Below are 24,501 nucleotides of genomic sequence, written 5' to 3'. Positions count from 1 at the left end.
ATCACAGTTTTCTTTACTTCAGGATGGCACCCTAGGTGGGATGGGGGTGCCCAGAAGTTGGTCCCTAGCACACTATACCGCTTTAACCAAGCTCTAACTGACTGATGAACCTGAATAATGAAACCAGACTTGTGATTCTTATGTTCCAGTTCAGTGAGGACCTGACCTGGCAGTTCCGGTTGGACTGATCCTGTTTGAGCAGGGTCAAGACTGATTTGCATATGGCTGGGTTCAACGGAAGTGTCATGGTGTGCAATATAACAACGGACTCAGATGCAGCTCTGAGTAATTACCATTGGGATGAGATTAATTCAAGCATTCCATCCATCACTTTTTTGCATACTCAGTTTAATGCCCTAAGTAGATGCATATGCTCAGACGTGGGCCCGTGCACTCTGTGCGACATGATATTCTCAGCTGCTGAGCCCCTGGATGGACAAAACCAGTCTTGCATTGCTTATGTTCTGGTCCAGGGAGGACCTGACCCGGGAGTTCGGGTTGGACCGATTCTATTGGAGCAGGGTCAATACTAATTTGTATATGGTTGGGTTCAAACTGAAGTGACATGGTGTGCAAAATAACAATGGATTGGAATGCAGTCCTGAGTAATTTACCAGTGATTGAGATTAATTTAAGCATTCCATCTGTCACCTTTTTTTATACTTCAGAGTGATGTCCTAAGCGGGCCGTATGCCCAGATGTGGGGTCTATGCACACTGTACCACTGGCACCAAGCTATACCTTACTGGTGAGCACTAATAAATGTGAAACCAGTCTTGGGTTGCTAGTATTCTGGTTTAGAGAAGACCTGCCTGCCAGTTCTGGCTGGACTGTTCTTATTGGAACAGGGTCAAGACAGATTTGCACATGGCTGGGCCCAAACGGAGGTGGTACTGTGAGCAAAATAACAATGGACTGGGGTCCGACCCGAGCAATTACCAGTGGCTGAGATTAATTCAATTATTCCATCCATTACTTTTTTGTATACCTCTGTCCCAAAATCAATTTGTCATACACTAAGCAACAACAACAAAAGGAGTGCTCTTTGGATGCACTTTATGTACGAGAAGAATTGAATGTTACACAAGTGAGGTGGTTACCTTAAGTCCCAGTTGTAAACTAGTAAAATAATCTGTCATGCACTCTAATGGAAGCGTTTCCTGGGAGGTGGAAGGACACACCTAAACATTCAATAGTTTGAGAGTGGGACTGAAATTCTCCTCAGGGCTGATCGAAGATGTGATTGTCAATGTCACAAGCCAAAAGCTGTAAGGAGCAGACACAAGCAAGTCAACAGTTTGAAGCGGTCTCTAACAAAGACAACTTTCTATGTACTGAACACAAGAAGTTGGCTTTTGCAGACTTAAGAAAGGAACACCTCTACTTCTAAGTGGGAAAACCTGATTCACAGCATCAGGCTTCCCTTGCAGGGATTAATTTACTCAAGAGGACGAGTCTGTTCACCTTGCAGAATTTTCCACTAGAGTAAAATTAGGAAAGCATTGGGAAACTGGAGAAGATGGGTGATTTAGGGAAGAAAGATCCCTAACTCTGTATAGCACTCTTGTGCTGAAAATCGCAGTGCCCCTCGAAGTGCTCAAAGGAAGTTTGTTAGTACAATTTTGATCAAGGTACTAAAACCAAAACAAAGGCAGCGTACCAAGAGTAACTGCACCTATCCCGTGTCTTCAAACATTTACTGCCTTGGGACTCCAATCCTATGTGTGCACAGTTCTGATCAAGGTTTTCAGTGCACTAGTGGGGTTTCCTGGCTTATGACACCCATGCAGCATGCAGATAATCCGTTTCACCAGACCAGATCACACCTTGCACATGCTGCGGTTGCAGGCCCTGCAAATGGGGAAAAATCTATATATATATAAGCTGTTCCCATATGTTAAACTAACCTACAATTAATCAACAAAAAACAAAAGCAATGTATTACCATCATAAAATAACACAGCAGGCAGAGCTAGAATTGAGGAAAGGTCATAAAGAAGAAGTAAGTCTTATAGTGGACATGAAAGCATTTGACAGTGGTACTTGTTTCCTGGCAGCAGATGGGACCAAGTTAGATGCCTTAACTTTAAAACGAAGGGCTACCCAGTGTGGAGTGGGCCATCATTGATTTGAGAACAGCGTTTAGGGTTTCTTGTGCCATGTCAGCCTCTAGGTACAGAATTTTGAAAACTCAAACTACGAACAGCTTTGTATGTCCAGAAAAGCCATCAAACAATAAGGCTTATGCATCGCTTTCATTGTGCCGGCGGATGGCTGTGGTTGGCGCTGCCTGTCATTTCTGGGGACAGAGACTTATTTTTCGGAGCAAGAGAAATGCAGGCACCTGATGGATGAAGATGGAGGAAGAGAAATATAGGAAAAGAGTGAGAAGGAGATGAAAAGGAACCTGCAAGAAGTTGGAAGGGTGAGCTGGTGAATGAATGAGGCATGTGAAATCAAAACTAGAAATCCTTGATATTCATCAGCCCATTAGTTCTACAGTAAAGCGTTGGGCCTGGGAAGTTTTTCTTAATTTATTTTTTTACAATTTTTACAAATTAAGCCCTGGATCTAGGCCATCTGAATTGCTTTCCTTCATATGGTGCTTTGTGTGAAACGTGAACACCTGTCTTTAATTCGTCTTTTTTCGCTTCAGGTCGCTGTACCGGATGTTGTTGAAGCTGCCACGGGTGCAGATATCCTCGTTTTTGTCCTACCGCATCAGTTCATTGGCCGTGTTTGTGGACAGCTGGTTGGCCACGTGAAAAGCGGAGCATTCGGGATCTCACTCATTAAGGTAATGACGCATCTTGTAAATAACCAGCACGTCCTGATTTCAGAATGGGAAAAGGACAGATTTTTCCCGTAATGTGTGTGTGTCTGTAGAAGGGTCTAGTCTTGTTGCTATTGCATGTGGGGTGGGTGTAATTCGAAGTTTGTAGTTTCTATAGATCATTGCATGCACCAGTGCTACTGTTTATTTATTTATAAAGTTTTATATAGCGCGAACATGATCCAGAGGGATATCAGAGCGCTTCACAATTACGGATGGTCAGGGTTAGGGAGGCGTCAAATACATATCAAAGGAAACAGTTACAAAGGGTGCAACACAGCATCACAATAGTTGAAAAAAAAAGCGAGACTGTTAATCATACAGTAGTGTTGCTTCGCATCTTGTAGTAGTGTGCATCATGGGACAGAGAACGGTTGCCCAGCACAGCTCCAGGATACCCACATGAGATAAATGTAGATGCATTACGAAGGACATAAAGGTTAATCATCTATATATTGGTTATGCTGAAAATCTGGTATGGCACTAAGGGACCGCCATTGAGTACCAGGGGTGTAGTTGGTTGGGGCATTCCACAATACAGACCTGTCTAAACCCTGGGCAGTTCCACAAGATTGGAAAGCGAGTGCTGCCACCTACGCACACCTACCTACATGGTGGATGGATTTTCACCGGCCTAGGATTTGAGATCTCTTTTGAAGGAGTGAAAGAGAGGTTTGTTTGCACCGTGCGCCACTGTGTATTCCAGAGTTAAGGCGTCATTCATGAGCTGGACTTCTGGCCAGCAGAGGACAGGGGCTAAATAGAGGCAAAAGTTAATTATGGAGTGAGTACAGGAATATAGACCCTTTTAATTATGTACAGCACACACAATTGCACTCTAGTAGTAGTAGTAGTAGTGGTAGTAGTAGTAGTAGCAATCACCTCAGAGGGGTAATCAGTCTTCTCCACAAATATATGTTAGGTATCTGTGGTAATGCACTTGTTAAGATCCTTGCAAGTCGACTCAATAGGTTTTTCAGGTGAGGTCAATTAAGGATCATTACTTGGGATAATTGTAAAATGTGGTATTGCGCAGTTAGACCATAAGCCTGTTAAAATACGTCTTCTTATTGTTATGATCTCTGAATTCTTATTAACAAAGTGTTACCTTTAAGACTTTAGTGGGATAATTTACACCTACTACTGGAACCCTCATTGCGTAACTTATGAAAAAAATTATAAAATAAAAGAATTCGTAAACCAAAATGTCTCTCAGCAGCCCACCTCCGGGGCTCCTGAATACCAAGGCTTTCTCATCTTGATTCCACCTCATTCTTCCCTTTTGCCCCACCCTGCACTTCCTGTCCTTTTATCCTACTCTTGCAGTTCCTTTCACATCCCTGCTTTCTCCCTTTGTCACTTCATTCCTGTGTTTCTCGTTCACCTTTTTTCTTACTTTCTCTCTCTCTCGCTCTGGGTCTAAGACTGGTGATGAAAATTGAATCCCGGTCGCCAACATTGATTGCCAGCGCCCACTACCTGCACTGGGTCTGCTAGGCACTTGTGAACTAAACACTCCTTCTTCTTCGGTCCCAGATGTCTCTTTGAAAGAATGCAAATGTTTGCATCTGTCCTTGCAGGGAGTGGATGAAGGTCCGGACGGCTTGAAGCTCATATCAGACATCATCCGAGAGAAACTTGGCATTGAAGTCAGTGTACTGATGGGTGCCAACATAGCCAGTGAAGTGGCTGATGAAAAGTTCTGTGAAACCACAGTCGGTAATTAACATATTATTACAAGGCAAATATGCCCTCTCATTTCACTTCCTACACATCAGTGATTATTTACACTGCACAATACATCTCTACCTAGCAGGTTTACTGGACTTGAATCACACACAACAAATGTGTGCATTTCTTTAAAATTGTTTATTCTGATTTCCATTATACATTCAGAATTCTAATATTTTCATTGACTAACATCGCGGCCACGAACAAGATGTTTGCCTTGTTTTCTTGTGCGTGAAGGTCTTCTGTTTTGTTAAAAGAAAAATAGCAGGGAGAGTGATTGGTGTTGAATTGGAACTTCTGTTATCCTATGGCAGTGTAAATCCTAAATAGATTAAATTTATGGGATCACCTCTAGCGCAACCATCCAACCCTTTGAATTATTGGATAGACAGCATCTTGTACCAGCTAAATTTATGAAATGCTGGGATTGTTTCAGCCAATCAGAATATTTAGAGGGCTGGCACGGAGTACCTGTGCTGCAGTTTCAATGACACTGCAAAGGAATCAGTAGGAGACATGAAACAAGCACTGTTTGTCTGTCTGGGTTGAGATTAGGAGGATGGACGCTACTATTCTTATAGCTCTCATGCTGGTAGACATTAAAAGCTTTTTGATTACTCTTCCTCTCACTATACATTTTCGCTTTCAGGTCAGGCCATAATTGAGGGGTGGACATTAACAACAGTTGACGCCTTCAGTAGTGAGCCATAATGCTTAAATATATTACTATTCAATTCAAGGAATTTATCAAGCGAGTGGCTACACAACGGGCTTCCCAGTGCTGGGAGGTCTACCAGACTTTCTATGATCTTAAGCAAACAGATAAGTCTTGAGATGTGTCCTAAAGCTACTACAAGATACTTCTTTCCGATTCTAACATCAACCTGTCAGCCAAATGAAGTATCCTTTTGGTTTGCCAATTTACTTGGTTGATAGTTGAGTTAACATAGCATTTGGCCAGGATCCAAGCTGTTTGTTCAACTTGATACAAAACTGCTGGGTTGTTAGTTGAGATAACATACCATTTGGCCAGGATCCTTAAAAGGCTGTTTGTTCAACTTGATAAAAAACTGTGGAGCCACAGTAGGGGGTATGGTGGTCTGAACTGTGTGTGGTACTAGCAATCCACCTGAGTCAAAGACAAATAAAAGGCAGCATTGCAAAAGTCTGAAATCTCAGCTGTGAATGGCAGAGTTATTGTTTTTGTAATTTCTTTTTAGGCTTTGCATACAAATGCATGTGTCAAGACAGTTGACAATATTTCAGTGGGTTTTCTATTTCGAACACCTGTTTCTAGATTGCTGTTGACATGTATCCTGACCTATGTGCTCACTTGGGTCGTGGCACATGTGACCTGTGACACATGTGCATGGGTGTGTTTTGATGTGTGCATGTATGCATGTGTCGTGACAAATGACAAACATTTTTTACTTACCATTCTAAGATAGCCAATAGCCATGTTAGAACTTTAAATCAAAATAAAAAAAGTGAAAAACAAGTATGCACCTGCCCAAAAAAGGAAGCAAGCAGCGTGGTAGCACTTTGCAACAAAAAGACAGTGACTGGCATCAAGCAGTGGAGAGAGGAAGTGCATGCTGTGATGTAGAGTGCTCACTTTGAAAAAAGCCAAAAGGTCTGGTTTACAATTGGAAGTGCCTCCATTTTCCCATCCATATAGTCCCTCTCTATCTGTTTAGGCACCTAATCTTTCATAAGTGTATACTTCTGCACTTTAAACTTTTTGTTTGTTCTACACTGTATACCGTGTAAAGCACTCTAATACCCTCACAGGTCAAGTTCGAGCGCTATAAAACACAAAAATAAATAAATAAATGAATAAGTCACTCATTGTTGCACTCATGCGTCTCTTTAGCCACCTATTGACTCATTCTTCCATTCACCCACTCATCCTCTCTCTCATGCAGACTTTCTCTCTTTTTGCCTCCTGTCATAAACCCCAGGGAGCTGTAGACCGAGACGGCAGCTCAGCCCTCCCCCCTTCAAAAATTTCCACCAGTCGCTCCAGCTTTCTTGTGAAATGCCTGATGGGGTAAATGGCCAATGTGGCTCTGGGTTTGAGTGCTATTGATAGTACAAGACTGCTAGTTGTGAGTAGTACAAGCTTGTATTAGCTTGCGGCTGCTGCTTCGTGAGGGGTGTGAGTGCTGGCAGTAGTGTGAGATTGCCATTCCGGGGGACAGGAAAGTGCTTGTGGTCATATCAGACTGCTAGTCTGTGATGGGAGTGAGGGTGGTTTTGGTAGTATGAGACTGGTACTGCAAGGGAAGTGCGAAAGCTGCTGATAGTGTGAGACTGCCAGTCTGTGAGGGGTGCAAGTGCTGCCTTTAGCGTGAGACTGCTAATCAGTGAGAGTGTCAGAGTTCTGTCATTAGTGTGGGCTGCTTGTTTTTGAGAGGTGCAAAAGTGCTGTCAGCAGTGTGTGACTGCGAATCAGTGAGAAGCACAAGAATCCTATTGGGGTTCTGTAGCTGCTACTTTGAAGGGTGTGAGAATGCTGCCTGTGGAATGGTATGAGACTGCAAGTATACAAGAGTTATACATGTATCTGCATCTGTTCCTTTATATGTGACCACTACTTTTTTAGCAGTGCAAGAGTACTGTTGGTGATGTATAAGAGGTGTGAGAGTGCTATAGGTCGTGTATGATTGCTTCTCTGTGAGGTGAGTGAGTTCTCTCATCAGCGTGCGGCTGCAGCTCTGTAAGGTGTGCCCGACTACTTTTGGAAGTGTGTGACTGTTAGTGCGTGAGGTTTCTGAGAGTGCAGCTTGCTGTCAGTATTGTGGGAGTGCTTCTATTCTGGGTGTGTGCTGTTGGTAGTGTCAGTTGTTGAGTCAAGTGCTTTGACGTCTTGGCTGCTGAACACTTATATCAGAATTCATCCCGAGGATCAGCATAGCCCCCAACATTCCTAAGAGTCCCAGATTGCAATTTTAGCAGTTTCTCCTGAGAACTATAGGACAGCAGGTTCTCAAAGTAATGTCTTACACCCATTTACAGGCCACATCAATGCTCACGTTTCCCCTCAATCCCCTATCCATGCCCCTAAATCTGCCCTAACAGGAGCAGCTTGTTAGGAATCAGCAGTAGGTCCTTCTCTGTACCTGTTACATCCCTGAGGTGCCAGTTGTCCTATTCCCGGCTCCAGCCTAGGCTTTAGTCCTCTCTTCCCGGTGTATCTCAGCCCAGGCTGCTGCAGCAGCTTCAAGTTCTTAAGCTGCTGTGGGCTGGGCTGGGCTGGGCAGTGTCTGGCTTCTTATCTCAGCCTCACCCCAGCTTTTCACAGGTCTTTAAAAGACCATTTACATGCCTTTGTGAACTGGTTAACAACGCTTTGTTTGTTTTTAGGTCAAGCCTCATCAGCGCATGCGCTGTCTCTTCAAGACATGCTGTATCTGGTCTGTGGGCTTATAGCCCACTCATCGCTTTTATTTGGTTGCTTTGCGCGTCTTTCGCAAAGGCTTGCTTCTCGGTGAGCAATGTTTGTTATATGTCCCTCCTGTTTGTATGTCGATCCCTCGCATGGAGTATGCCCCTATTTCTTGTAGGTTTGCTCTTTTGTGCATGTAGGTTTGTGAAAGTGCACTATTTTGTTTTTTTACTGCTGCTTATTCGCTCTCATGCACTGCTCTGTAAGGGTGCATGCTAGCTGAGCACCCGGCTATGTGCGAGATGACAAGAACGCTCACATCATGTGGTTTGTGTGTTTCGACTTCAGTGAAGTGATCCTGATGCAAGGGAAACAGGAATCTGAGGAATGCTGAGGATACTGATCCATTGACAGGGGTTTTCCTGGGGTTACTCCTTGGTCCATGAACATGGTGGGGCCACTTTTGCTGCAGGATTCATGGCCCTTGAAGTCCGGGTGAAGTCTGGGTGAAGTCCAGTCAAAAACAAGTTACCCCTGGTTACCGACTTGCCAAGGTAGACTTTTTCAGCCCATGCGGCCCTGTAGCTGTAATAGGAAGTCCGTCAACAGACTCTTGGAGTCACTTCTTTCTGAGGCTTGGGGATATCTTTTGCTCAGGCAGGGCATTCACAGGCACACTCCTCTCTTTGCAAGCCCAAAGAGCAGCAGGTGCAGTACAGTCTTTGGCGCAGCCTCTGTCTGCTGGGCCCAGGGAGTAGGAGGGCAGTCCTTCTTTGGTCCTCTTTTCAGTACCGACATAATCTGAGGTCTAGGTGCCACTTTTATGCCCATTACGATCTCAGGGGGATGTACTGGCTGACTAGTCAATCGTGCTACCAGGTGCGTCCCGCCTGATGACAAATTCCTGCGTAGTGTGTCATCTAGCTACCCAGAGTAGCCATTCCCAACATGACAGAACTCTTGTCATGGTGTGTGGAACGCTCTAGCCCATGCAAGAGGTGCACCACCTACTTGGGGGCTACACACCCCTTGATAAAACTGTTTGGTAACAGCTTCTCCCTCTCTTTCCCCCTTGGCAGCCTGTCTGTGAAAAAACAAAAGAGCAGCTCCTCCTGCCTGTAACTACCATTTGCCATTGGCTTCTTCTTTGAAGCTTGCCTTTTGGGCTCACAATGTGTTTGGCCATTTTGACAGGAGAAGATCACACCTCCTGCCTTGGGAGAGCCTTTATGTTCCTTCCTGAGATGTTTCTTCTTGAGAGTTATTCACACCTCTCTCTAGAAGGGCAGAAAGCTGCCTTCAGGACACGAGCTTGTGTGCAACCGTTAACAGTCACTGGAAAACTTTGGGTAACAAAGTGGCAACTTTCTAAAGTTGCCATTTGTGAAAAAGTTACATTAAATTCGACTTGAGCATCAAGTTGGTTTAATGAAACGATTCTTTTGATTCCTTGAAGTACAACATTAGTAGCCCCTTTAAGGAGTTAGCACAGCTGAGTGTATCAGCGTGTAACCCTGCACTCACCAATGGTGCTACTAGCCTTGCACAGTAAAACGACAATTCAGGATTTTTGTGTCAGGACTTGCAAAAAACTCATGCCCTACTTTTCAGTGTACAGCATCCAGTGTTAGAGGTCGTTAAGCCTGCCTTGGGGATGACTGATGTATCAAAAGAAAGGTTTGGGATTTGGCGTTACTTTAAATGGCTAAGTAGAGTAGCAGTTTAAAACTGCTTTACTTCTCCGCAGTGGCAGGCTGGGAGACATGCTTTATGCTGTCACACTCATGGTTAATGCAAAAACAACAGGTGATGGACAGACTGCAGAACAATGTCATACATTCACCCCAGTACAGAACTCTGGGCCTAAATACATTGTTTTTTTGCTCACCATGACATTCCAGTTTGAATCCAGCCATATGCAAATCAGTCTCGACCCTGTGCCCCATGGGAAGAGTCCAGCCCGAACTGCCAAGCCAAGTCCTCCCTGGACTGGAAACAAGCATCCAAGGACCGGTTTCGGGCTTTCAGCCCTCATCAGCCTGGATAGCTTGATTCCAGTGGCATGGAGACTCTCGTCTGAGCATACCCGTCCCGTGCTCTCCATGCCACTGGAATCAACCTATCCAGGCTGATGAGGGCTGAAAGCCGGAAACCGGTCCTTGGATGCTTGTTTCCAGTCCAGGGAGGACCTAGCTTGGCAGTTTGGGCTGGACTGTTACCATGGGGCACAGGGTCAAGACTGATTTGCATATGGCTGGGTTCAAACTGGAATGGCATGGTGAGCAAAAAAACGATGGATTTAGGCCCAGATCTCTGTACTGGGGTGAATGTATGACATTGTTCTGCATTCTGTCCATCAACTGTTGTTTTTGCATTTGTCACCCGAGTGGGATGGGTATGCTCAGCCGTGAGTCCCGTGCTCTCCATGCCACTGGAATCAAGCTATCCAGGCTGATGAGGGCTGAAAGCCTGAAACCGGTCCTTGGATGCTTGTTTACAGTCCAGGGAGGACCTGGCTTGGCAGATCGGGCTGGACTGTTCCCATGGAGCACATGGTCAAGACTGATTTGCATATGGCTGGGTTTAAACTGGAATGGCAGGGTGAGCAAAAAAGCGATGGATTTAGGACCAGATCTCTGTACTGGGGTGAATGTATGACATTGTTCTGCATTCTGTCCATCAACTGTTGTTTTTGCATTTGTCACACTCATGGTGGCACAACCAGTGCTGCAGTCCACAAGGGACACTTAAATTACCGGCCCTTGGTAACCGTGGTACCATATACTAGGGACTTATAAGTAACGTAACGTCTGCCAATTGAGAATAAGCCAATTCATCATACACTTTTTGAGGCTCACGGGACATGCACTGGTGCCTGGTGTGCAGGGCCCTGTGCACTACTACAGAGTCATTACACCAGTACCGAATAGTCCGAACGCAGGGCCAAAAAATGGGACTGTACCTGTAAAAAAACATTTCATCACAGAGACTTAGAACTTAAAAATACACACAATAACCCTCCATTCATTTAAATGTCCATACAATGTTTGATTTTAATAAATCCAACAGCATGGATACATAGGGGCTACAGAGGGCACACTGTGGTATTGGTAGGGAGATTAATAAAGTAATCTCTGCAGCTTCACTTCTTAGGCCACAGAGCAGTCATTCAGGAGATATTTTCTCCATTAGCATCATAGCTACATATATTCTTCTGCTCCACAGGAAAGAATCTCATGATCTTAAGAATGATGGAGGCTGATTCAAGAGGACCATCTTCACGTTTGACCTACTCCACACAAAGTGTCTGGTCTGGAAGAGTTTCAGCACTTAATCAGTTTCTGAAGGCCCTACTTGCAAAAACCTTTTAGTGTGACTTACTTTTTCAGTACTCCTGGCTTACTCGTGGATTCCACGAACAAGTCCAGTTATTTTTTTATTAAAGCTTCAATGACAATGTCATGTCACAGGCAACCAGCATTCAGTCTCAGGTGAATGTAATAACGTCTTGGAATGCTCTCTTTTTCAATATATTTGTATGATGTTATTGAATTTGTAAGTGTTTGTAATAAAAACACCAACAATGTGAAATTGAAAGAAAGGTCCTCAAACTAATGCAGCATTACTAGCAACATTATACCACATATCAGTGATAAGTTGTTTTCTATCATTTCATTAACTCCCCCCTTTAGATCCCAACGTTGGTTTAAGGAGCAATACATATTGGAAAAGAATGAAAAGGCTTTGTGTGCATCTGCATTATACACCATATTAAAATTTACTAGAATTCCGACGAATTTTTTTTGTTCACAGGGTGCAAAAATAAGCAGCATGGTGTCATCTTCAAGGATTTACTGCAGACCCCAAACTTCAGGATCACGGTGGTCGAAGACTGTGACACCGTGGAGCTCTGTGGGGCTTTAAAGGTTGGTTGAATCAAGGCTGTTCTTCATGGTAGATGGGTCTTTTATTATTTTCTACTATTTTGATTAATTAAGATGTATTAATAAAGCGCGGTGTGTATAATAATTGATCTGCTGTATCAAAGCTGTTTATCATTTCTGTGTGTGTAGGCGAAATGTTGATGAAGAATGGTCAATGTTCTGTCTAGTGATAGAAATAGTTCAGTGATGAAAGCTCACTTGGTCCTACAATAAATTCTGTCATTTAGTAATAATAGGTACATCACTTGCAGGGCCATTTAGACTCATAAGTCAGTGTTAGAACGGATACAGATTGTATATGTGCTTGCTACAGCAACAATTCAAATTTGAATCTGACGAGAAATTTCAATAATTCTATATTTTTATTAGCAGTCACGGACAGATTTCACCTGATGGTAAAAGGCGATGCAAACGTGTGCAATGGCGAAATTGCCATTTGTACACTATATTCTCCATATGTTTATGCACATATGTTAACTGAGTGCAAAAACAGACCCCAGCAAAATGCTACTTGTACTGGGGTAGTTTTTTGTACCTGTAATACCCAACAGAGATGGTATTAGGTGACCCTGTTCTTTTTGACGTACACAGGATCAGTTATAAATAAGTAGTGATCAAATAATTTATTTCGTACTCAAAAATGTTATATCATTGCTAGATTAGATCTGTAGCAAATGTAGCTGACACCTCTCTCTCTCTCTCTCTCTCTCTCTCTCTCTCTCTCTTTCTTTTTCTCTCTCTCTTTCTTTCTTTCTCTCTCTCTCTCTTTCTCTCTCTCACTCTTTCTCTCCTTAGCCAGAGTTTTAATCCTCCTGCTGGTGTAATTTGTGAAATGTCCCTGCCACAGGTGCTTACAAACGCAATATTGGTCACTGAGGAGCTTGCTTTGCAAAGTCTGACGTTTGATTTTCTCTTGTAGTACCCCTGATATATGCTCCTGAATTTTCATGAACTTAGTTCAGAATTTCAAGAGTTAGCCACACCTACGTACTGCAGAATCTTTCTCAGTTGGGCCCTAAGTGTTGTAAAAGTCCTTTGGTTCCTCCAGGCTGCCATTAATGCACAGTTTATCCTTTCGCTTACTCCCAGGTCATCTAGGCGGTTTCCTCCTTCCCCCCCTGTCCCTCCATAATCCAAACAACATTAGGATTTTGTTCAATGTTAGCCTCCCCCCAGCTTTCGCCATGCTAGCTGCGCTTCTTGGAATGTGAATCATGGACACCTTACTAAACAATGAGGAGGCCAAATAGTTTTGAAGTTACCTTAGGTCTATGAGGCTGATTTACTATTTGGTGGAGAAGGTACTCCATTGCAACAGCGACGGAGTACTCTCTCTTCCGAATTCACAGTAAGCCCGCCCGCTTTACAGGTTTGACGGGCTGACAGTATACCGACAACAGAGCTCACTGCAGCTCCATCTCCGATATACTTCTCCACCAAGTGTGTGCCATCAGAGGTAAGCCATCCAACCAGCTGCTTAATTTAGAGTGGGTGGTCTGATGAATCAGGTTTGCTGTTCGTCACCACCAGTTAAAACTTGGCGGCGAGGGACAGGAAACAAAATACCTCAAAAAAGTTAAACTTTTGTAAAAGTTTGACGGCGCTGTCCATCAAACATTTACAACTGTGACAGTGGTTCCTGACAATGTTAAGACGTGTCCTTTGGACCGCTTGGCATCCCTAAATTTGGGGGACGGTATGTCCATCAGGACAACTGAGTAATTTAACATGTTGCCTTAATGGACACTACTCTGTCCTCTAAACTCTAAATCAGTACCCATGTTTCTTAAATTCTGTTTATAATGGTGAATATTACTTACACACCAAAAGTAAAATGTTTTTAAATGCCTGTTCGTACTCCGAACGCGTTCAGTGGGTTTATTCAAACAAATAGAAGTGCTGCAGGTGTAGAGGACTCAGTGCCCCAGTTTGGGGGTTTCCTCAGTTCTTCTATCCTACCCTAGTCCAACCCTCCATGTGTCATAGCCCGTATATGGAGCGGCTCATTCCCTATGTCCTGTTTCCTAGGCCAACAAAGGCAGTAGATGTGGGAACCATCAGGAATGATGCAGTGCTTAGATATGGTTCAGCAAAGCAGTCCGTAACCAGCACTGCTTTTCACTGCGTCATTTTGGCTTGATCTCATCCAGCCTATGCCTAGTCCGGTAGAAGCAGAGGTTAAAACACAATATGGAGGCCAGAAAAACCTGCCACCCAATCTTACGCAGGCTGCTGGATAACATTTGTGCAGTTCTGTGATTTGGAAGGCATTAACAGCTAGATGCATCAAACAAAAATCCGCTCGCAAAGGGGCAGATTCTCAGAATCTGCCCCTTTGCGACCGGTATTTTTGCATTTGGGATGCATCACCCCAAATGCAAAAATCGCAAATTAAGAAATCGCTAAATTGCGATTATTTGCATTTAAGGAATCTCAAATTGGGATTCCTTAAATGCAATGCATTAAAGTTTAAAAAAATAGCGAATTCGCTAATAGGGCACGCAAATTACCATGAAGTACAACTTCATGGTAATTTGCAAAAACATTGAAAAATGCACTAAAGTGCATTTTTCAAAGTTTCATGTTGCGCACACACATGCCCTGAGGGCATGTGTGTGTGCAACATATGTGCACAGATCAATTTCAGGGGTGCAACAGGGTGTCCTTTGGACACCCCAGCACCCTTGAAATCGCAATCTCAATTTGCGATTCGCTAATTGCAATTCGCAAATTGAGATTGTCTTCCCATTCATTCCTATGGGCCTCTAGGCCCATAGGAATGGATGGGGAGGTATTCCTTAATTGCGACTCGCTATTTGCAAGTTACAATTAAGGAATTCTAAGAAATTGCTATTTTTTTAGTGATTTCTGAAAAATAGCGAATTCGCTAATAGGGCACGCAAATTACCATGAAGTACAACTTCATGGTAATTTGCAAAAAACTTTGAAAAATGCACTAAAGTGCATTTTTCAAAGTTTCATGTTGCGCACACACATGCCCTAAGGGCATGTGTGTGCGCAACATATGTGCACAGATCAATTTCAGGGGTGCAACAGGGTGTCCTTTGGACACCCCTGCACCCTTGAAATCGCAATCTCAATTTGCGATTCGCTAATTGCAATTCGCAAATTGAGATTGTCTTCCCATTCATTCCTATGGGCCTCTAGGCCCATAGGAATGAATGGGGAGGTATTCCTTAATTGCGACTCGCTATTTGCGAGTTACAATTAAGGAATTCTAATAAATCGCTATTTTTTTAGTGATTTCTTGATGCATTCCACTTTGCTATTCGTTAATAGCGAATCGGTATTTTTCGCTATTAAGGAATCGCAAAATGGGTTGTTGATGCATCTGGGGGTAATTCTTTTACATCTCCTTTGTTCAGTCTCTTGGGGTTTTCATTTCATTTTCTTTTTGCACAGGTCTTGGGCTTCATTTAGAGGCTACCAGGAAACTGTATCTCAATTAATGCATCTTCCTGAACAACCATCCTTGTTTAAATTGCCACTAGTGGACATTTTATCAAAGATTTGCTTTACTTGTAGCCTCATTCTTTGTTTATTGTTCCTCAGTGGGATGTAAACCTTATTTTGACTTTTTAGATGGCATCTGTATTCAAGATAATGCAGTTCAACTTCTTACTGTTCTGTTGTTGGATATTACATCTGCTCGTATGGCCGTAAAACTAGCCCTTTTGGTTCGTTTATCCTTTTTTTACTCAGATAAGTTGGTCCTTTTCACTGGTCCATCTTATGTTCTTAAATATTGTTCCCAAAGGGAAGTGACTTTTTCATGTTCATTCCGTTTCTGATATATAACATTTCCAGTTGTTTTTTCTCCTTCAATTCTTGAATCTCCAAATTCATGAAGAGAGCCAGAGTGCTCTAATAACCATTGCCAGTGTTGTGGAATTTCATACTACCAATTTGCCATGGGACACTTTAAAATGAATTGAGATAGAATTTTACTGTCCACTGACTTTCGATAACTGCCAAGCTTCCATTTCAATGTATTGGACGTGTCTTCTGTCTGCTTGTTATGTATCTGTTTCCCCAAGAGATGTAATTTCCTCTATTTTCATGCATGCATGTGATGGCTCTTCGCCTGCAACACTCAAAAAGTGTTGGGAGAAATGCTTGCATTTTGTCTAACCACTAGAAATCGCTTTGGGTAGCATCCCCACCCATTGTTCACCTTTACATGATGGTACCCTTCGTATGTAGCTGATATCTTCAAAGCAATTTTGTATATCATGTAAGCTTCCTTCACAAGATGTACCCTTCCTTTCTTGCAAAGCTAGTCCATTGTCAAATGTAAAAAAAACTTGAATACTTGGGACATTTCTTGCAAACTTTATACTGATATTTCTAACATTTACGCACATATTAGAATAGTTTTGTTATATGGTATATCTTTCTCTAATCACATGCAAAAATTCAGCGTTCAACTTGTAAACGTTCTTTGCCGTCACTGTTTTTAAATGTTGTAACATCTATAATTCAGAAACTGTAATACTGTAGAGCAATAAAATAATAAGAGAGTAGGCCTGGTTTGTTTTTCAATGGACCTTCAACTGAAATTTGAAAGAGTAAATTAAAATGTTCCTAACTTACACCTTGCACACTTGGATAGGGACTGTAAAAGAAACACATCTTTGCTTAAAAATAATCTAAAACCAATAGGTGTAGAAATAAAGAGCTCTACCAGTTAAACCATGAAGAAAATAACGCCTTTGGAAAATGACCGAAATGTGTTTGAGTAAAGGAATAAGGGTAATGAAGTGTCACGAGATCCAGAAAAGTAGTAAAGGAAAACTGAATGCAAATATCACACAAAAGAATATTTGCTACGATACATTCTTTTGATGTTTTGGCTTTGTGTAAGAAAAATACACCATGTTGTCCCAAAATAATGATTCTCAAACTTTTTATTTGGTCAATTGCCACAATAGCTGCCGAACTCTTTAATGACGGGTGCCTCCGGCGTGCATGTGGACTGCACAAAGTAATCAACCAGCAGAGTCCCTTCTACCGAGAACAAACCGGAGCACTCCAGAGGGTTAAAACTGCATTTATTCAGCATGGCACGTTTCAGCTACCAAGCCTTACGCCAATCATTATCATGCATGTATTTAAATGGATTACTTCGCCCCTTACACACCGCCATTATTACGTATGTCTAGTTACCTTTGATCTTCTAATACTGTGCCAACTCCATAATGACAATCCGTTTTCATTACCATCCATTCACATATGGGAAAGATTATTCCATATCCCCTTAACAGGCTGATAGCAATATGTACTGTAAATTGGGAGCAAGTAACATGACATAATACGCCCCTCATCAGCGGTTGTTCCTTCACGATCCTGTACCTGAAGGTGCCGGTCTCAGTTACGGATACCTTTCTATGTAGTCATGTCCTGATTATCTATCAGCAGGCACATTCTTTCATTGGGCTGCGGCGGTTGTAGCGGGTTCTGTTTCAACAATCCAACAAATGCCACAATACCTGCCGAATTCTTTAATGACCGGTGCCTCCGGTGGGCATGTGGCCTGCATGAAGTAATTATCCAACAAAGTCCCTTCCACCAGGAACAAACCGGAGCAGTCTACGGGATTAAAACTGCAATTATTCCACCTTGCACTATTAAAAATGCAATTCCTTCACCCAGCGTGACTCGTTTCGGCTGCCAAGCCTTTTTCAAATGCTTCCAGTGATGCCAATCATTATCATGCATGTATTTAAATGGATGATTTCGCCCCCCATACACAATGGCCATCAGAGAAGGACTACAAGTTGACTGTAGTTCTTTCAGTTCGTAACACCGCCATCATTACGTATGTCTGATTACCCTTGATCTTCTAATGATCAATTATGTCATTTAACATGACATGAATGATGTACTATGTATGAGCAAGACATGACGGGTGCAGGTTATAGTTAGTTCACTAAACTATAACTGATGAATTCCAGTATTTGTTTTGTTTTTAAACATTATTTCTTATCTCATTTCAACACTTAACTAAAATGTCACTGTAAACCTGGTTTCTTTATGGTTATGGTGCATGGTATTTAAAAGTAGGACATGTAGAAATGTAAACTTAACATGTCCTTATAATGACTAGCACCCAAAAACTATTTTTCACTGTGGGAGGCCTAGCTGTCCTATTTAGACAACCAGAGTACCTATTAAAATTCCAATACTGCAGCTTGGGAAGGAGACTAGCTAGAAAAACAATTAAACAACAATTTTTAATAGTTATTAAAAATTCAATTCTATAATGAAGTCAGATCTTTAATAAATATTTAGGAAAAGTACCTTTTAAAAAGTTACCTTTTCCATCCCTGAAGCTCCTGGAGGCTTATTTGCATTAATTCTCCAGCTTCCCCCAAGCTTCAATAGGATATGAATGAGGTTGGGAATTCCTACCAGGAGTTTTGTAATAGGTGACTGTGATTGAAAGGTTACCTTCAAAGAGCAGGGATGACTTATTTGAGTTCAGTAGAAGGGTGGGGGCTGTGGGCATCCTTTTTGATATTACACTGCCAATCTGGCTTAGGGGTCAAATCCTGCTTGACAGATCTGCAGGATTCTCACTTAACACTTGGGGTGTACTTTAAAGGAAGGGAACAGGATGCCAAATTCCTGCGTATCCACAATCACTGTTACTGAAGAATCCAGCTTTTGTCATACCAGACTTCTGTCTCTGGGCTGTTTGTGGGTACAGTGGAGGTTTGAAACTGGATGTAGTGTTATATTTGGTAGAACACTATGGTTAATTACCAAAGTAAACTCCCACACTTACTCCCATGCCTCAACTCAAAGTTGAGTGTGATGGAAGACTTTTACCATCTTAAAAATACCCAAAGTGGGTAGGTCTGACCCCAGGAACTTTTAGCCGATTGGTTAGGGCATGCCCAGGAGTCATTCCCACCCACTAGCTAGTGCCAGGCATAAGTGTAGCACTTCCAAACACCCTCGTCAGAACCCTGGCAGACATGAGGAAGAACAGAAAGGGACTGGACCTGTGACCTGAAAGGAAGCCTGAAGGACTGGACCTGCTGCCTCTTGTACTCAGGACAATGCAGTGGACTCCAATTGCCATAAGGCAGACCTGTTCAAGCTAAAGGAATACAGCAAGCTGCAAGAGGCATTTCCAACACCTGCCCAACTGACCAGTGCCAACTGGACCTGGCCTCAACTGTGCTGTTAGTCTCTGCCTGACTGACACCATGTGAGTCTCTAAGTGCCTCCTCTGAGGTTCTGGCGGGAGGTTACAGTGTACCCCTGTGGTGGAGTGGGAGTTAACCCCTTCGATGCTCATGACGAGCTCAGCTCGTCATGAGGTATACCTCTAGGGTGCTCATGACGAGCTGAGCTCGTCATGACCACACCCATTAACATTATGGCCCAGCACAGCAGAAGGATCTGTCAAGCAGCCAAGGTGTTAAAGGACTAAATCAGAAAGTAAAATCTTTGACCAGGACATATCAATCTCACGCTCCATTGTGACCAGTCTCAAATTTGGCCTAGGTCTAGGTCTACTGTGACCATTGACTATCATTAGCATTTTTTGCTTCTTGGTTCTATTCCGACTTCAACTTTAAATATTCATATCTCCATTTGCCCTAATTGGATTTTTTGTCATTTTGGTTTCATTTTGTTTATTACATTTTACTCACTTCTGATTTGGTTTGAGATTTTTGTTGTTTTTGTATTTTGTCTTTATTACTCTTTTGGTACAGCATAACTACTTTCCATATTCTCCTAAATTAAGCCTGTTGCTGTGTGCCATAGCTACCTGGGAATGGAGTTCAGCTTAATGTAGTGACTTTAGTAGTTTACCATGAAAAGCGTTGTGATTATTGCTTGATGTGGGTAGTCACCACCCCAAATAATAATCCAATGTTTTCCAATAGTTTTATGATATTATCTTTGCTTTCCACTGTCTGAGGATTGAATCCACATGTGTTGGCTTCCCCTGTGTGATTTCTATAATGTTACTCTAACATGAGGGATAGTTCTGTTGTTCGAGATATAAGCTAAAGAGATCTGCGTAAATGTTCTTTTTACAACCACAAAACAAACGGCCACCTTCTTTTCATGCATACCCTATTTTATTAGTTGCTGAAGGTTGTGATTTAATAAGTAGACTTATAGCAAGTTGAAAAGTGTCTTGTGAGCCTTCACATGATCATCCATAGACTGGGTACTGTTGCAATGTGCAGAAAAAAAGGTATGCTGGGCACCACTGAAAAATAAACTGTGTTTGCTCTACTGTATTAGTCATTTAGCAGTTATAAAACCATATTTGTATTGATCTAATTGATTCCATTAAGCATCTCTTCAATCTTATTTTTTTTTCTTCTGCCAAGCATATAATCAGTTTTCAACATTGTAGCTTAACAACCAAATGTAATGGTAATACAATCCCCAATGCATTTTGGAGATACGCCCTTCCTCAGGACAAAATGTTGCAGATGGAAATAGAACACAAAGACACCCAGGGATGACAAAATATAAAGTAATATACAGAAGACTGAAATATGCATCAAAATACAAAGGCCATGCAAGTAAATAGTAAACAATCACATTAGACGCTCCAACCCTCTTCAACCATCCACCCTATCCTGCTATCCAGTATAGATATGACTTCCACAAGGTGTGAGCATACCCAGAAAACAATCATGCAGTAGCAGCCTGTCTAAAGTTTAATATTAAAAACTGTCAGGCTAACCAATGTGTAATAATGATATACACATTTACCACGATCCTCAAGGTATTTTTCTTTTGATAATCAATTTTTATTGAAGTTTCTGAAACAAACAAGTTAATTGGCAGCAAATCATAGTACAGCATTAAAAACCCTTCCCACCATGGCGACAACACTGACATAATAAGACCCTCCTGAGTGGGTACAATAGCTTCCATATTACATACATGCATAATGAGGCTCGGACCCTCATAGAGGCAACAGGCCGAACCATTTACCCCACACCCTGCTGAACATTTCCGGGCAGCCCTGGGCTTCAAAGAGGGACTCCTCCTGCACCCCACACCAGTCCACACCCCTCCTCCATTTCCGCAGCGTCGGGGATGCAGCTTGGGACCAAGCGGCCGCTATGTCCCACTTCGCCACTGCCAGGGCCGTCCCCAGGAATCGCTTGTCAGCCCTAGATCCATCTAAGCCAGCGAATATACCCAGCAGCAGGTGCCTCGGGCCGTGGGGAACCTCCCACCCCAGAGTATGCGTCAGCTCACGTTCCACCCCGCTCCAGAACGGCTCCAGGGCCGGGCACAGCCACACCATGTGGTAGAAATCTGCCGGGGCAGAGTCGCAGCGCGCACAAGCCGGAGAAGTTCTCAAGCCAGCCCGGAAGAGACGTGTCGGGGTGAGGTAGGCCGTGTGGAGGTAATAAAGTTGGACCAGGCGTAACTTGGATAATGTTGTCAGGGTTTTGGGGGCCATTAGGGCGTCACGCCAGTCTGCATCATCCAAGGGACCCACCCACTCCACCCAGCGCTCCCGAAGCCGGTCCAGGGATGTAGGGCAATTGTTTACCAGGGCACGGTATATACGGGACACCCCCCCCTCCCTAGGTCCCCTATCATTACCTGCGCCTCGAGAGGGCTGAGTTCTGGGAGGGTGGTGGGTGCTGGGAGATGTACGTGTAATGCGTGATGGAGTTGCAGGTATTTGTAGAACTGGAAGCGGGAGAGGGCATGTCTGTTTTGTAGGTCTGAGAAGGAGCGCATATGATCCCCCACCCACACATCCCCAAGGAGCGAAATCCCCACCGGGTCCCAGCGACGGAAACCTCCTAAGGACAAGACCTCCCTCAGCCAGGCTCCATGCCACAGCAGTGTCTGCCGAGTTAGCGTCCGGTCCCATCTCACAAGTCTAAGGGCCGCGCGCCAAGCCATGAGCACCGTCCTAGTGACTGGGGGTAAGGCTTGTGGCATCGGGGAGCCTTAAAGGAATCCCTGAAGCTGCTGAAAATCCAGGGTGGTGAGTTCCACCCGGTAAGCAGGGTCGGACCAGCCGCCTGCAAACCAGTTGTGGATCACGATGAGCCTCGTGGCCAAATAGTAGAGGTGGAGATTGGTGACCCCCATGCCTCCGTCAAAGGGGGGGACCCGGCAATGCGACAGAGACAGTCGCGACCGCCCACCTCCCCGCAGGAATCGGGTGAGTGAGCTGTCCAATTCCCAAAACCAGTGACTGGAAAGGTGAACAATGGTGTTCTGCAGGATGTAAAGGAAGCGGGGGAGGCCCATCATTTTAAAAAGGGCACTCCTGCCCAGCATATTAAGGGGGAGGGACTGGCAGTTCCGGAAGTCAGTTTTCATCCAAGCGACCAGGGGGGTGATATTGAGGGCCCATTCCAGCTCCGGGAGGAGGGTCACCCACAGAAGGATTGCCTCCGGAGGGGGATCAACTGATGCCAGTCAAAACACGCCCGGGAGGGGTGCAGGGGGACCAGGGTGGACTTCGTCAGGTTGAGGCGAAGCCCTGAGACCTGTTCAAACGCCGCGAGGGCCTCTAGAGCTCTAGTGCCGGAGTGCTCTGGATCCGCCAGGTAGAGCAGGACGTCGTACGCATAGAGAGCGATTTTATCCACCTGGCTCAGATCCCAGGCCCAACCTTGGATAAGGGAGGTCTGTCGGATCAACGCCGCCAGGAGCTCCATCACCAGAGCAAATAAGAGCGGTGAAAGAGGGCAGCCCTGACGGGTGCCTCTTCGGATCGGGAATGGTGCAGACAGCTCACCATTAACGAGTACACGGGCTCTAGGGCTATGATAAAGAACCCTGATCAGGCGGCGGAAGGGAAGGCCGAATCCCATCCTCTGCAGGACATCGCCCAGGTACCCCCAGTCCAACGTGTCAAAGGCTTTCTCGAAGTCCACGAGAAGCAACGCCCGATATGGGGACAGGCGGTGACGATGGGCCAGCGCCAGATGGAGGCGGCGAATGCAGTGGCAAGTGCTCCTGCAGGCATGAAGCCACATTGGTCGGAATGGACCAGGTCCTGCAGCAAAGGCCGAAGTCGTTGGGCTATCGCGGTGGCATAGATTTTTATTTCAGTGTTAATCAATGATATCGGGCGGTAGTCTGAGCATTCCAAGGAGGGCAGCTGTGTTTTTGAAATGACCACGATAGTAGCCACATCGGATTCAGACAGAAAGGACCCCTCCTCAACCACCTGGCGGAAAAGTTCCGTCAAATGGGGAACCAGGTCGTCCCGAAAAATTGCGTAGTACTCTTCGGGTAACCCGTCGGGACAGGGCATCTTACCAGAGTGCAGCAGGGAGATGGCCCTGTGTATTTCTTCCGGGGTGAGGGGGCCGTCCAGAGCATCGGCGGTCTCTCAGGAGAGACAGGGCAGTTGGGTTCCGGATTCCTCCATCAGGCCAGCTAGGGAGAAACCGGGAGGGTGCGCGGCATATAAGGTCGCACAATAGTGTGCAAAGGTTTGTGCGATGTCCGACGACATCACCTGACGGGTCCCCGCGACCGTCGGAATCTCCGGGATAATCCGGTTAGCTCTGGGGTAGGACACCAGGTTATGAAGGAGTTTACCATTTTTGTCCCCCCAGCTGTAGATACGGGCCACCGAGGAGCGCCAGAGCATTTTGGCCGACTCCAAGGAGATCCGCCGAATCTCGTCCTGGACCAGTGCCAGTTGCCTGGAGGTGTCGCTAGTGTCGTTAGTCAGCTGGGCACGCTCCAGTTGTACAGCCCGGGATTCCAAGTGCACCAGTTGGGCGACCTGTTCCGCGCGCTTGGCATGGACCAGTCCTCTGGCCACCCCTCGAACCACCGCCTTACCCGCCTCCCAGAGCGTTCCCTGCGAGGGGACCGAGCCTGTGTTGATGGAAAAATAATGTCGCAGCTCCTGACCCAGGGACTCCACCAGTGTGGAGTCTTGCAGGAACCAAGCGTTCAGGCGCCAAACCGTCCGAGGGCCCACCGTAGGGGACCCAATGCGGAGGGAGATGTGGGAATGGTCGGAGATTCCCCTAGGGAGGATAGCCTCCCCTGACACCAGTTGGCAATCCATGGCGGGCATTAGGACTAGGTCTATACGAGAGTGGGTGTGATGAGCAGCAAGGTATTTACAACTTATGTCAATTACAAGCTTATAGGTAATTAAGGTGAAATGATGTGAAAACTTTCTTGTTCCCGCTGCGCTGCTATTCACATTGATCATAAACTCAAGGACAGCTGGGGCCGTATTATGAAAGTGTCCCGAGGGCGCAACTAGCCTTTGCGCCCTTTTTTCGCACTCCCGTATACTTTGGTATTACAGAAGGGGCCGCAGACGCTTGTACTGCACCTTCTGTAATACTGATAGCTCTGACACACTTAAAGCGCCAGCGGTACCTTTAGAGAGCATTCCCTACTTTGCATGGGGGTGTGGCCCATGCAAATATTGGGATACCTTTGCCTTTGTGCCTGCGCCATATTATAGATGCAGGCGCAGAGTCAAAGACACTTTCAGGAGGCGCACTGACAGTGCGCACCCTTTATGTGACGCACTGTCAGTGCACCTCCTGAGAGCAGCCCTCTGGAGGGGGGAAAGAGGGTCCTATAAACCC

At 44.6% G+C, this 24,501-nt stretch overlaps 1 protein-coding gene across 2 annotated transcripts in view; it reads left to right on the top strand.

The window, feature by feature from the left end:
• The window catches only part of LOC144823691 (glycerol-3-phosphate dehydrogenase 1-like protein), a 185,556-nt gene that overhangs the window by 88,370 nt on the left and 72,685 nt on the right, over nucleotides 1-24,501 (top strand). For both annotated transcript variants that reach the window (XM_078682426.1, XM_078682425.1), the window contains exons 3-5: nucleotides 2,657-2,797; nucleotides 4,414-4,552; nucleotides 11,766-11,878. In XM_078682426.1, the coding sequence (XP_078538552.1) occupies nucleotides 2,657-2,797; nucleotides 4,414-4,552; nucleotides 11,766-11,878 (393 nt within the window). The remainder of the gene's footprint in view (nucleotides 1-2,656; nucleotides 2,798-4,413; nucleotides 4,553-11,765; nucleotides 11,879-24,501) is intronic.

The sequence above is a fragment of the Lissotriton helveticus genome, chromosome 3_1 (genome assembly GCF_964261635.1).
Source record: "Lissotriton helveticus chromosome 3_1, aLisHel1.1, whole genome shotgun sequence".
NCBI classification, from domain to species: domain Eukaryota; kingdom Metazoa; phylum Chordata; class Amphibia; order Caudata; family Salamandridae; genus Lissotriton; species Lissotriton helveticus.
The sequence above is the reverse complement of the archived record's forward strand: the minus strand, read 5'-3'. Positions and strand labels throughout refer to the sequence as shown.